The following is a 12874-nucleotide window of genomic DNA, read 5'->3' as shown; positions in this document are numbered from 1 at the left end:
GTGAAGGGATGACAGGCCTAGAAGGAGAGATTGGGAGAAAGATCCCGGTAGCACAGATTGTGATGAAATGTGCTTCCTTCCTTTCTTTTCAGGGGAAGACGACGATGACGACGAATGTGGGGAGGAAAAACTGCCCTCCTGTTTCGATTATGTGATGCACTTCCTGACGGTTTTCTGGAAGGTTCTCTTCGCCTTTGTGCCCCCTACGGAATACTGGAACGGCTGGGCGTGTTTCATCGTGTCCATCCTCATGATCGGCCTACTGACAGCTTTCATCGGAGACCTGGCTTCCCACTTTGGCTGCACCATCGGCCTGAAAGATTCTGTGACTGCCGTCGTGTTCGTCGCACTGGGAACTTCTGTGCCAGGTAGAGAATTCGTTCATGTATAATTCCTTTTATTTTTTCTTTATTTCAGGGGTATACTACAGGGGTACAAATGTGTAGGTTACATGTGTTGGCCCCAGAAGCAGAAGCTCATTTGCCTTCTTGACCCTTTCTTTCCTATAATTTCAAGGGCTGTGATAACAAACCAGGCCTATGAAGGATGACAGCCCAGAGATATAGATAATGTCACTGCGGAACATTGTCATGGCATTGCTCAAGTTTAGAAAGCTGGTCAGTCTCAGTGTGCTGACTGGAAAGCATTCCCAGGGCGTCTCCACGGCCTTCGTGGAGAGAACAGACGGGTTTGATGGACAGATTTTCAGATCAGCTCCCTATTACAATGAGCACTTTAAGAAAACAAACAAAAATACAGAATCATCTTTAAGAATAAAATTTCTGTCTTTTATATATTTATAAAGCTTGTATGCTTTCCACGAAACTTATACTCAAGTAACTGAGATAACATACTTGCTGCAGATCTGACAAAATATTCTCTAGACCCAAATATTAATGGAAGTAAATAGAAAGCAGGCACTGATGGGGATAGGAAAAAAGTAATCCTGACAAAAGTGAGCAGACCAGATATACATTTCACGGGCATCCCATGACGCTTTCCTTATAAAGTTAATTTTTCTTCCCAGCTACCATAGTAGTTTATTATGTTTACTCAGATTCCTAAGACATCATCTCCCCAAACATAATATTGACAGCAGTAATTTTCAAACTTCGATGGGCATCAGCATCACCTGGGAGCTTGTTAAAAAACGCAAATGCATAAGACCCATCATCAACCTTTGGAAGTTCTAGCAGGAGGACCCAGAAATGTGGGTTGTAGCTCGCAAGTGGCTCTGAGGCATACCAGAGCTTCTGTAAGTGAAATTCTGGACCTACTCCCTCCCCAGCACTAGTTGGCTACCTGACAGACGTACAGCCCGAACTTTGAGCAACAAGACTAGCATTCTCTATGGAGTAGTAAGTAGGCCAAGGACAAGCATTATGGTGGGCTTGAAAAAACACAGGACTTGGAGCAAATGTAGCTCTGATGCTGGTGCCATTCAGTGTCCACTGCCCTCCCTCACCACCATCCTCAGATGGACACCGTGATTTCTATGAAAACTTGCCATTGCTGGCGTCTTGGCTCTTGGTTTGAGGCTGAAAACAACTACAGTTTAAATCATGTGTTTCTTTCCACTGAAATTCACAAGTCGTTCCTCTTCAGAACATGTGGAATTGTGGTAAAGATTGGAGAAAATACCTAAAAATGGTGTATCTAGTAAAGCATCAGGGACATAGAAGGAATTTAATAAAATAGTAGCTCTTACCATTATTGTTTATGTTGAATAATTTAGGGTGATATGACCAGTATACATCTGGATACTTCATGCATGCTTACCCTGAGTAACCCTGAGTGATCGTGAAGAAAGTGTCCAGAATCCTACTGGTCAGACATGACACATGGTGTTTCCCAACTGATGAACCACTAGGGGGCCCTGAGTTAGAGACCCCACGTGGTTTTGGCGTTCAACAGAGGTGATGGCGAGGCCAGGTGACCCCAAGAGCACTCTTCCTCGCGCTTTAGCAAGCAGGCTGTCTGAAGATGTCCAGTTCACTGTTGGTCCTCAGAGGAGAGCAGACTCCCCCCAACCCCGGCTCTGTTCCAGTAGTTCCATATTTGCTCTTTACTCTGAATTTTTCCCCAAAATTACCAGAAATTTACCAGACAGAAAAAAACACTTAAAATATTCATATCTTAAGTTGTTTTGTTTATAGTATATATAAAACCAAAGGAACTAAACATCATGGTTATCCATTGCTTATATTTGAGGTTATTACAGGAAAATATGTTTTGGGGGCCACTTCCCCTAAGGCTTAAGTCACTGCATCAAATGGTGTTCAAGTTAGCACACATTGTTGGCCGTGGGTTTAACTCCTAAGGAGAAAATGTGCAAATTATGATAATAAAGGCAAAATTAGGTCTCCTATGACAGTTATCCACAATCAACCTGCCATTCTGAGAAGGCAGCAGTTTATCCTACCAAAGGCATTTCTTATTTTCAAAAAGATAAAAATACTTTTCCTACGTTAAATCCTCGTTTGATGTAGGAAATTCTCTTACGAGATCAAATTTCTCACTTCTGAAATTTGTTTTATTCCCCAATGCCTCTTCTCCAATACCCACAAACAGACTCCTTTTTCCAAATGCCAGTCTTTCAAAATGCCTCTGTGCATCTTGCGCTTTAATAAACTCTTGAAACTTGTGATAGCCATGTGATTAAAGTTTATTTTTTTCTATAACATGAAATGTGGATCATAGCAAACCCTAATGTTAGGGGAGTCACTTGTTCTACCACTTAAAACTAACTCAGAACCAGGTGGAGTCATTGAGAGGTAAGAAAACCTGTTTGGGAAGAATACAACAGAATCATTAGTTTTTGAAATGGTTTCCCTACACTGCTAGAAATGCTTCCCATTGGGACACAGATTATTTTGCTCTGTTACAGGGAGAATTCCATAATTTGCTATATTAACTGTGCAGCGTGTTCCCCAAACAATATATTCACAGGTAATCTCAGATAATCATATCTATATAAATAGACATTTTTTGCCAAAAAAGCTATGAAAATTAAACAAGATGCTGGGTGAACATAATATTTCTGACTTTGTTCTTCAGCCCTGCTGATTCAGAGCAGTGTTTTATTATATCCCTTGACTTCTAAAAAAAAAATGATGCTATTGTTTCTAAATGACAAAGCCCAGTTGCTATAGGCAGACGAAGAATAAAGAAAACTAATTCTCTTCACATATAGCCCACCATTATCCAGCATTGGTCCTGGGGCCCAGCTTCCTCCCTAGGCTGATGTCTTGGCACTTTTCCTGAAATAGCAGGGCTCCTGCCTAGCGTCTGATGTATCACTGTCTCTTTCTGCATAAGATTCTTAGCATCTTAGACTGTGATGGCCAGATGGGCATCGAAATCTTTCCCCCCTGTTAGTCCTCCTGCCTCAAGGCAGGATTTACTATCTGCATATCTCGTTAAAAGTATTTTTTATCATACTGTTCACAATGTATATGCAAAAGCTTAAGATGTGAGACAGAGCTTCTTCCTCATACCAGCTGGTATCAAATGCTCATTATGATCTACCAGCAGAGAAGGACTCATAAAGGTCATCACTCACCCCCACGCTCAGGTGCCCACAAGAGCTCGAAGACCCGTATCTATCAGTACAGGAAGAGCCTTCTTTTCCTGAATCGCCATTCTTCAGACCTGTCTGGAGAAACAGCCTTCTTCAACAGTCTCTTCTCACCTTTAAATGTTGGTGTAAGCTGCAGACTGGTCTCCATCCCTCTTTCCTTTTTGGTCCGTACTCACTTCCTGGACATCAGTCTCCATGGTTTTAATGTCACCTATTTGCCGATGATTGCTAAATGTATAGCTCCAGTCTCAACTTTCTCCTGAGTGCTAGATTCATATACCAACTGCTTACCCTATGTTGATACTGGATGTGTCATTTGCAGCACAGAATTACTATGTCCAAAACAGAACTGTTGATTTCTGCTGCCCAAGGGCCTTATCCTTCAACCAAACCTATCTGGAAAACAGTATCATCATCCACTCTGGTATCCATGATTCCTTTTTCCTCCTTTCCCTGTTCAATCCATTTATAAGTCCTGCACATCTTTCCTCTAAAGTATGTCTTGATCAGGCCCACTTAGCTCTCGTTCCACCGCCACCATCCTAGTCTACACAGCCATTCATTCTCTGCCACCTAGACCCCTGCAGTAGCCTCCTGTCATTCTCCCTGCTTCTGCTAGAGATCGTTTTAAGATATAAATGAGACCACAGTCTTCCAATGGCTTATTCTGCATAGGATAAACTCCAAAGCATCACTCTGACCTTCAGAGACCTTTATGATTTGGTCCCTGCCTATCTTTTCATTCAGTTCTTCTCCTTGCCCACTGGCCTTTGGGCCCACTGGCCTATTTTCTGTCCTCCGTGCACCAAGTTCACTCCTTTCTCAGGGTTGCACTAGCTATCGGAAATGATTCTCCCTTCATTTACACAAGACTGGCTCTTGGTCTTCAGTTATATCTCACCTTAAATGATATCTTCAAAGAGGCCTTTTCTAACCATGAAATGTGAGTGGTCACCCAGTTAGCGTGTATTACCTCCCTCTGTTTTCTGTAGAGTATTCATTACTTTCTGTATTTTTTTTTATTTATTTATGCTTGAATGTTATTATTGTCTAATTCTCCCCAGTAAAATGTAAGCTTCATGGGAGCAGAAACCTTGTTCTTTTTTTCTCTATATCATATCACCAGCTCTTAGAATGGTGGTTAGCTATCACATAAGCAATGTAATTCTGTGTGTGTGTGTGTGTGTGTGTGTGTGTTGTATGTATAGGTGATGTACATATCAGTTGTTTACATATTAGTATGAGTCAGTCCAATCAGATTGCTCTCTTCTTAATACATTCTAGAGACAACTAAGAAAGTTATGATTATTAAGAGAAATAAATAGTAGATATTTTTATAGTGTGGCTTATTCTTGAGGAATAGGACATATCTAAGAAGGTTATTCTAGTGAGAAGGGGCAAAAATTAAGTTAAGGCCACTGAAGACCTCAGTGCAGACACAGTTTTCCTCTTTCATAATTGTGGCTGTGATGGGAACTGTGATGAGTAGCAAGATACTTTTTGGTCTCTTCATTCTTTCTCTTCCTATGATCCCAATTTCTAAGATCCAGACTTCAGACCAGTACTTTTAAAACTTTGAGTATACTTTGTAAAGTGCTAAGTATGCATTTTGCAGTAGCCTGACATGGTCCATAACTATGTTATATCATATTGTTTCTATGGAAAAATCAGGTCAAAATTCAAGGGAAAAAAATGTAAGAAGGAGCATTTGGAACTCAGCCTTTTTTGTGCTAGAGACCACCTAATAATTGCACATTCTTGTAGCTCGCAGTTATTTACTTGCCTAAACCTTGGGTGTATTGGGCCAGGAAATTCCACCTTATATCCCAGATTCACGATATGGACTTTCCTTTCAAATCTTGCTCCTGTTGGGTTCAAGTAGATGTAAGTATTCTTCTTTAATGACAGGGAAAACACCTAGATGTTGATGAGTTGAGGATATTTTTGTGCAAGTCTTGCCTTGCTCTTCCTCCACACATCTTGACTGTGTTTGTGCCTGATATTTGCCAACTGCCCCTCCAGCTCCCTTTGCTAGCTGCTCACTCTTAGGCCAGAAAAGCTTAAACATTGACTATGCTAGGCTGGCCCTGAGCCCCTGGCAGTGTACGATTTTCTGCTTCCTTCCCATGTTTTGAATTTCCTTTTATCCTTTGAATTCTATCAAGTAGGAATTATTTCCCTCTACAGATTTTAAGGCATGAAAGGAAAAGAAATAGATAATTTGGAGGAGTTTCCCCCCATTTTGTATATAGAAAAAAATTTTAACAAACCTATTTTAGGTAAAAATTTATGTCATTTTTTAAGTTACAATACTTTCAAACTTCTAAATACCATAAGAAGAATTTGATATAAAACTGGATATACTGGTTGTTCAGTACTTTCTCTCAGTGCAGTGTTAATGAATTGTACCATGGAGTATGGGGAGGAGCTTTAGAACTGAATTCGGGAACTTGGACTTCTATTCATTGCTTTCTGTATGGCTTTAATCAACTCCTTGACTCTCTGAGCATCAGTGTGTTTGTCTATAAAATAGATGTAATAATACATGGCAATCCAAACAGAGTTGATGAGAGGATTAAGTATTATCGTGGATCTCAGAGCACTTTGTCAACTCAGGATTGGTATAAAATGCAGGAAGTAATTATCATTATTTACACTGATATCAACTTTAAACAATGTGAAAAGGGATATAAACTATGATAATAAATGGGAAACATTAGGGCAAGGAAGAAATATTTTAAATTTACCACAAAGCTCCACTGTATGCTAGACATAAGCACTGTATATATATTGCCTGTTCTTTTATTTAAATTATATCAGTAAGTGATATGAAGTGATTTTGCCTCCTTTCAACTTTTATTATTTGGTCCCTTAGATCCTTCTCCTGAAAATGAGATTTCTTTTTCCTGTTTGTTTAGCATTATGCTAGAAAACATTATATTAAATTTTATAGTAGAAAAAAATATTAGCTATTGATGGTTTAAAGTTTTCAGTTTTTAATGACCTGTATTTTAATAACTCTCATAACTAAGATTCTCTGCATTATACTTAAGCAGCAAGTACTTTATAATTTACTGCATCCTGTTGCTTTATCAGTGGAACCTAGACTGACTTGTATGGTTGCATACTACAATCTCAATGCAGCCCCCTAATCTGAATGACACTCCTAGAAATGTATGGGGTACCACGTCCACATATGTAGGTAGCCCTGTCCAAAAGCCACTGAATAGCTTACAAGACAATAAGCACCAGTATCCTCATGTTTTGTGAGGAAATTAAGGCTCATAGAGAATAAGTGATTTATTCATATTTAGCCAAAGTTTATGTGGTTGATAAATTGTGGAACCCATATTATTTCTCATTTTTATAATCTGGTACTTAGCTACTTTATCATGCCACCTTGGATTTGTTTTTAAAATATTATATACACTCTTTCCCAATAAGCCCTACAGTTTTTTGAAATTACTAATTTCTCTCTCTGCCTCAATTGTAGTATTTCCCACTTTTAAAGCATGCAACAGTGGGGTTGTATTTAAGCTCCTTGAGGTCAGGCACTATTCCTATTCCCATTGGTATTGAAAACATCTAGTAGAGTCCATTCTTCAAAACATTTCGTAAATGCATTAAGATCCAATTTGATACCCATAAACTCTTAGCATTTCCTATATGTAAAAATTTAAACACTAAGACAACTGGAAACTCTTTTAAAGATGCTCAGCTTGACCTAGTTGGCAAAGAAATAGAATCCTAAGGTAATGCTCGTAGGCACGGCTACGTGCTGCCAATGAGTGTGAACGAAACGGAGGTTGGTCATCCTGGGCTACGCCAAACTGCCTGTGATACACAGCCACCCACCAGGCAGTGGGGCCCAGGAGGGGCATGCCGAGGACACTACCATCACAGTCTCATTCTGCAGAGGTTTACAGGCAGCTCTGAAAATCAAGCTCCAGTGTTTTAGGTCTCTGAGCAGAAGTAGGAGGCCAGGAGCAGGATCACTAGGGGTTGCCGTCCAAGGCTTCATCAGAAAACACGTTCAGTCTACTCCATGCAAAACCACAGACATGCTGTCAGGAGGGAACACCAAGATACCCACTCAAAACAGCCACTCTTCCCAGTGGAAAATTAGACCCGGTCATTCTGGATTCTCAGAGTCATCTGAGCTCCCTTGAAAAACAGCAGGGAATTTGATTACCTCAGTCATTTCTTCTCATCCCATCCACTTCAGATAGGTTTGGTCTTCTCAGTGCAGAGCTCACAGATTGACAGTTAACAGTCTCAGACTCAGAAAAACTGTGCCAAGTCTTCCTCTAGTGCAATGACTACACATCAACCAGGTATCAGAGAACATGAGCTTTAGGCTCAGGCAGACCTGAGTTCAAGCCCAGCCCTCCCTCCTCCACTTACTAGGTGTATGGCACTCCCAAGGCAAATTGCCGAACTCCTCTAAGCCTTAGTTTCTTAACCTGAATAATGGAAACATGAAACTATGTCCCAAGAGTTGTAGTGAGGATTAAATGAGAATGTATTTATAAAGTACCTAGCACAGAGCCTGGCATATAGTAGACACTGAAAAAAATGTTAGATCTCTTTTTCTTTCTATTTCAGTGTACTGATAAACAGGTTAGGCCTCCTGAGATACTTAGCTCAGCTATATTGCAGCAATTGAAAACCAAGTGCATTCTCAGCATATCTTCCTTTTTACCCTATGTTAGGAATTCCAGTGAAGTGGACACCCCCAAGTGCCTGTTTCCTGCAGTTTTACTGTCTATGAGCTTTATCCTCTGAATGTTGGCATTTCACATCAGACAAGAAGTGCCATCACTAATATGTATACATACTTAATTGGACGATTAACATTGAAGCTTAAATGGAAATGAAAATAGAATTTCTGAGCCAGTATTTCCCAGTGGCTGTGGTGTCTGTTCCCCCAAGAGTGTCCTAAAGGCAGGCATATTATGTTTTCAGATACTCTAATAAGTGGCCATTTTCTTTACTACCAACAAAAGTTGGAGACTGCTGAAAATGGACCCTCAGATTTGTAGTCAGATCAAGAGGCAAGGCCACCCAATGACACTGCCAGAGGAGCAGCACTGAACAGCCCTAATAACTCAAATGACTTTCCGGGGGACCTTATCTTAACCTCACTGCAGCAAGGAACAGTCTGTAGGTAAAATTTTCCATAGTTCCCAACACACTTTCCCACGAATAGGTGATGTGATTAGAGTTGAAGGAAGCCTATAAAAGCAAAAATTTACGAGGAGAGAATGAAACAAAGGAAGGCTAGACACCAGATTTCACAAGATTTGCTCTATAAATGGCACCATGACTGCCTGTTATCCTATGCTAAAAAACACTGGGGAATAGGCTACCTGCAGAGCATTTGTAAGACCCTTGGAAAGATCCATTTCAACGCTATTTGCATCCTTTTTTCTTTCTACTCAAAGAAGAGTGTGTATTAAATACTTTTAAGATTTTTTTGTTGGCAGTTATACTCCTTGACTTATTTTTCTCAAAGGGCAGGACTGCATGGGCACCTGGCATCATCACGTACAAGGCTGGAGAGGGACCAGGATGATAAGGATGATGTCACCAATCAGGAGGTGGTCCAGGGAGCAGGGGTGCTCGGCATGTGTCATGCTCTATCTGACGTGCTGCAGAGTCTTTGGATGAGTGCCCCAACCCCACAGCAGCCAGCTTCACTCAGTCCCATGAAAGTCACAGAATAAGAGAAGAGAGATAAAAATGTTTCATCCTATTCTATCTAGGCCTTCTCACATACTCCATGTCAGCCAGAGCAAGGACACTTGGCAGAAACATCATGTGGTATACATGTGTGTTTGTGTGTGTGTTTTGTGCTTGAAGGGTTGGTGTTATGCATGTGTGATGTGAATGAATGGAAATTTCTCATTCTTTTCAGCGTCAGGGTATATTCCAAAGGGAGTGAGCATCAAGTTTAGCAAAAGCCTTTATCAAAAAGTCTCCAAATAACAAATGCTGGCATGGATGCGGAGAGAGAGGAACACTCCTACACTGCTGGTGGGACTGCAAACTAGTTCAACCTCTGTGGAAAGCAATATGGAGATACCTTAAAGCGATACAAGTGAATCTACCATTTGATCCAGCAATCCCATTGCTGGGCATCTACCCAAAAGATCCAATGACACTCTACAAAAAAAGCATTAGGCCCTTTTGTTCCATGGAGACTAACAAGAGTGATGACTTTCATTTCTCCCTTTTCACAGTTTAAAAAGTAATGACACAAAGGTAATGACAATGAAACATTTCAAGGACCACTGTTTTGTTTTCTTTTCTTTTAAATGCAGGCTCAGTCTGCATCTTTAAACAGCTTTATTGAGGCTTAATTTACATAACTTTAAAATTAACCTATTTGAAGTCTATACAATTCAGTGATTTTTAGTAAATTCACAGTCTTGCTGCCATTGCCCTAATCCAGTTTGAGAACATTTCATCACCCCAGTGAAATCCCTCATGGCCATTTACAGGTAATCCCCATTTCCACCTCCAGCCCTAGGCAAGCGCTCATGAACTTTCTGACTCAATACATTTGTCTTTTCTCAGTCTTTCACAAGGACCAATTTTTATATAAAAATGTCATGGATTCTTTGTGTGGTAGTACTTGTACTTACTCTCATAATACATGTCAAAACTTACCATGAATTCTGTAAGATTTTAAAATTATTTTACTCATCACAAAATCTCTATAGACATCTATAAATCACATATATTTTTTGGTCTTCATTGCTCTGTGCATATATGGATTTGTACACCATTTTTAAAAACAATCTCACTTGCCTCCCCTCCAGAGTAATCTTGGTTCACACATTACAAATTGCTGGGTGTGGATATCACACAACAACACTTAGAATTAGCACTATAGAATCTTAGGGTAATATCACATGTTTAATGATATATAAATGCTAAATGGCCTCGACCAATTCAGTCAGTTGATCACAACACAGTGCTAAGGAAGCAGCTCTCAAATTTAGCTTCTTACTCTCATCCGTGATCCCAGGGTGTCACCCTGTAGATGCTGTTGGCCCCTGGGTCACTACAGATCCATCCCAACGATTAGGAAGAAAGTGCAGGGATCAAGGCCTATTGATCAGAGGCTGTGTGCTCCCTGCACAAGAATGACACATTGTTCCTAAATTCAAAAGAAGAAAATATGGCCATAACTTAATTACCATGTCATGGGCCCTGCATGGACAACAAAATGAATTTAAGCCTATTGGTATTTTTAGAAGAGAGGGCAAATAAAATGCTAACTCAATTTAAAAGGCAAATTTTACATGTGGCCATAAAAGAATTGTCATATCTGTTTGGGATAGTGCATATTATAGATATGAAATCATGGTGCTTGGCATTTATGCATAATGCCAGCTGGAATGCCATCATCGCTCCTCAGCACACAGACCTCACATCCTGCCTTTTCTCCGGAATGAAACATAAGATCTACATCACTTGTTTATACTCTGCTTCATTCCAGAAAAGGATTTAAACCCATAAAATGCCTTGCATTGTTCAGCCACCTTTTCCAGCATGTGATCCAAAAACAGTAACCCTATTAGTGACCATATTTGATAACTTTTGTTTAGCTTAGCACATATAAATCCTATATTTTGTGGACAAGGAGAACATGGCTTATTTGAGTTCTATTATTTACAATCAGGAAATTATTTCTTGTGCTGCCCCCAGCTCCCACCAGCCCCTCTGGAGCCCAGGGGGGCTTTTTGGCATGGCCCTCCATAAATTTCAAGCTATTTTTAGATTATCGCTGTAAAAAATCATGGGTCAAGACAAACAAGCAAATCTTACTATGGCTCCAAACTGAAATAATCCCCACTGGGGCCCACAAATGGGCCCAGCAGAGGATTAATCACAGTCTGTCAATCCTGAGTTACAGTTGCAAAATAACATGTAAGCACAGATATGCAAAACAATCATAAAAATGTCCTTCTCCGAAAATTCTATGTGGTGAGGCTTCAAATAACTGAAATATGGCAAACCAGAACCCCAGCTCTACCCCACTTGTCAAACCAGAGGACAGCAGCTCAGGTCACTCAAGAAGAGTCAGCAGTGGAAGTCACTGCCCTTAGTCTGCGTTTTAGGAAGAAAGGGGGCAAGCCACCTAGAAGAACCTGACATCAATAACCTCTGCCATATCAAGTATTCTTGTCCTGAGAGAAAGAATTAACCTCTATCTTCTAGAGCTTTTATACCTGAACTCAGTCTACAGTGGAATAATGGTGACAAGAAATATTCAGAATCAAAAACTGTACTTCGACCATGCCAATTGCTAACTAGGAATCCAAAACTGAGTCTCCGAAGCAATGTGACATTCTTGATTATCAAATATTTAAGTGGTTTTCCCTCTACATGAGTCATAAAAGCATTAAAAAGCAGATGAGGGAGGCGCAGTGGCTCATGCGTGTAATCCCAGCATTTGTAATCCAGGCCATGGCAGGAGGATCGCTTGAGCCCCAGAGTTGGAGGATGCAGTGAGCTATGATTGCACCACTGCACTCCAGCCCAGGGGACAGAGGAAGATCCTGTCTCCAAAAAAAGAAAGAAAGAAAAGAAAACAGAGAGATGAATAGCATTTTTGAAAAGGAAGTACTATAATCCAATGACCAAAGCACAGGCTTCACAGCCAGTCTGCATTTCTTTTCATTCGTTCACTACACGTATTTAATGAGCACCCACTACGTACTAGGCACTGTTCTGCATCGTGGAGGGAAAGGCATAAACAAGATGGGTGATATGCCTAATCCCATGTAGTAAGACTAAACTGGTTCTTACCAAAAATATGATGAACTTTCAGATAGCAAGGAAAATGAATGTTGTTAAGAAGAAAGAAAACAAGATCATGGAGTCATGGAATAGAAAGTGCTTATGTTGGGTGGGGGAGTATTTTAATAGGGAGATTTGACTGTTTGCAGTGCTAATCTTTGGCAAATTGCACTTCAAACCTCTAGTTCTTACCATACCTCACACCCCCACGGACTTACCCAGGCTGGTCCAGTCTTACAAACTGTGAATGTGTTACTTTTACTTTTTCTTTCTTCCTACTTCAAATAATGCCTTTGAATTATTTTTCCTTCTCTCTCTGGCAGCTGGTACTCTCGTGTCACCCCTACCACATCTATTCTCAACAGAGAGCACCCCAGTGCCCTGGATTTTTCTCCCCAACACCCTTTCTATGCCTCATCTAAATATTCTGGGTCAGTTATGCCTTTGGAATATCCAACAAATGATCACATTAAGGCACCAGTG

General features: G+C 40.4%; 1 protein-coding gene across 10 annotated transcripts in view; it reads left to right on the top strand.

Moving 5' to 3' along the window:
• Positions 1 to 12874, top strand: part of SLC8A1 (solute carrier family 8 member A1) — a 366483-nt gene that overhangs the window by 342250 nt on the left and 11359 nt on the right. For all 10 annotated transcript variants that reach the window (XM_012788537.2, XM_076000699.1, XM_012788542.2 and 7 more), the window contains one exon: positions 93 to 368. In XM_012788537.2, the coding sequence (XP_012643991.1) occupies positions 93 to 368 (276 nt within the window). The remainder of the gene's footprint in view (positions 1 to 92; positions 369 to 12874) is intronic.

Source organism: Microcebus murinus, chromosome 3 (assembly GCF_040939455.1).
Source record: "Microcebus murinus isolate Inina chromosome 3, M.murinus_Inina_mat1.0, whole genome shotgun sequence".
In the NCBI taxonomy this organism is placed as follows: domain Eukaryota; kingdom Metazoa; phylum Chordata; class Mammalia; order Primates; family Cheirogaleidae; genus Microcebus; species Microcebus murinus.
This window is presented reverse-complemented; position numbering and strand designations above follow the sequence as displayed.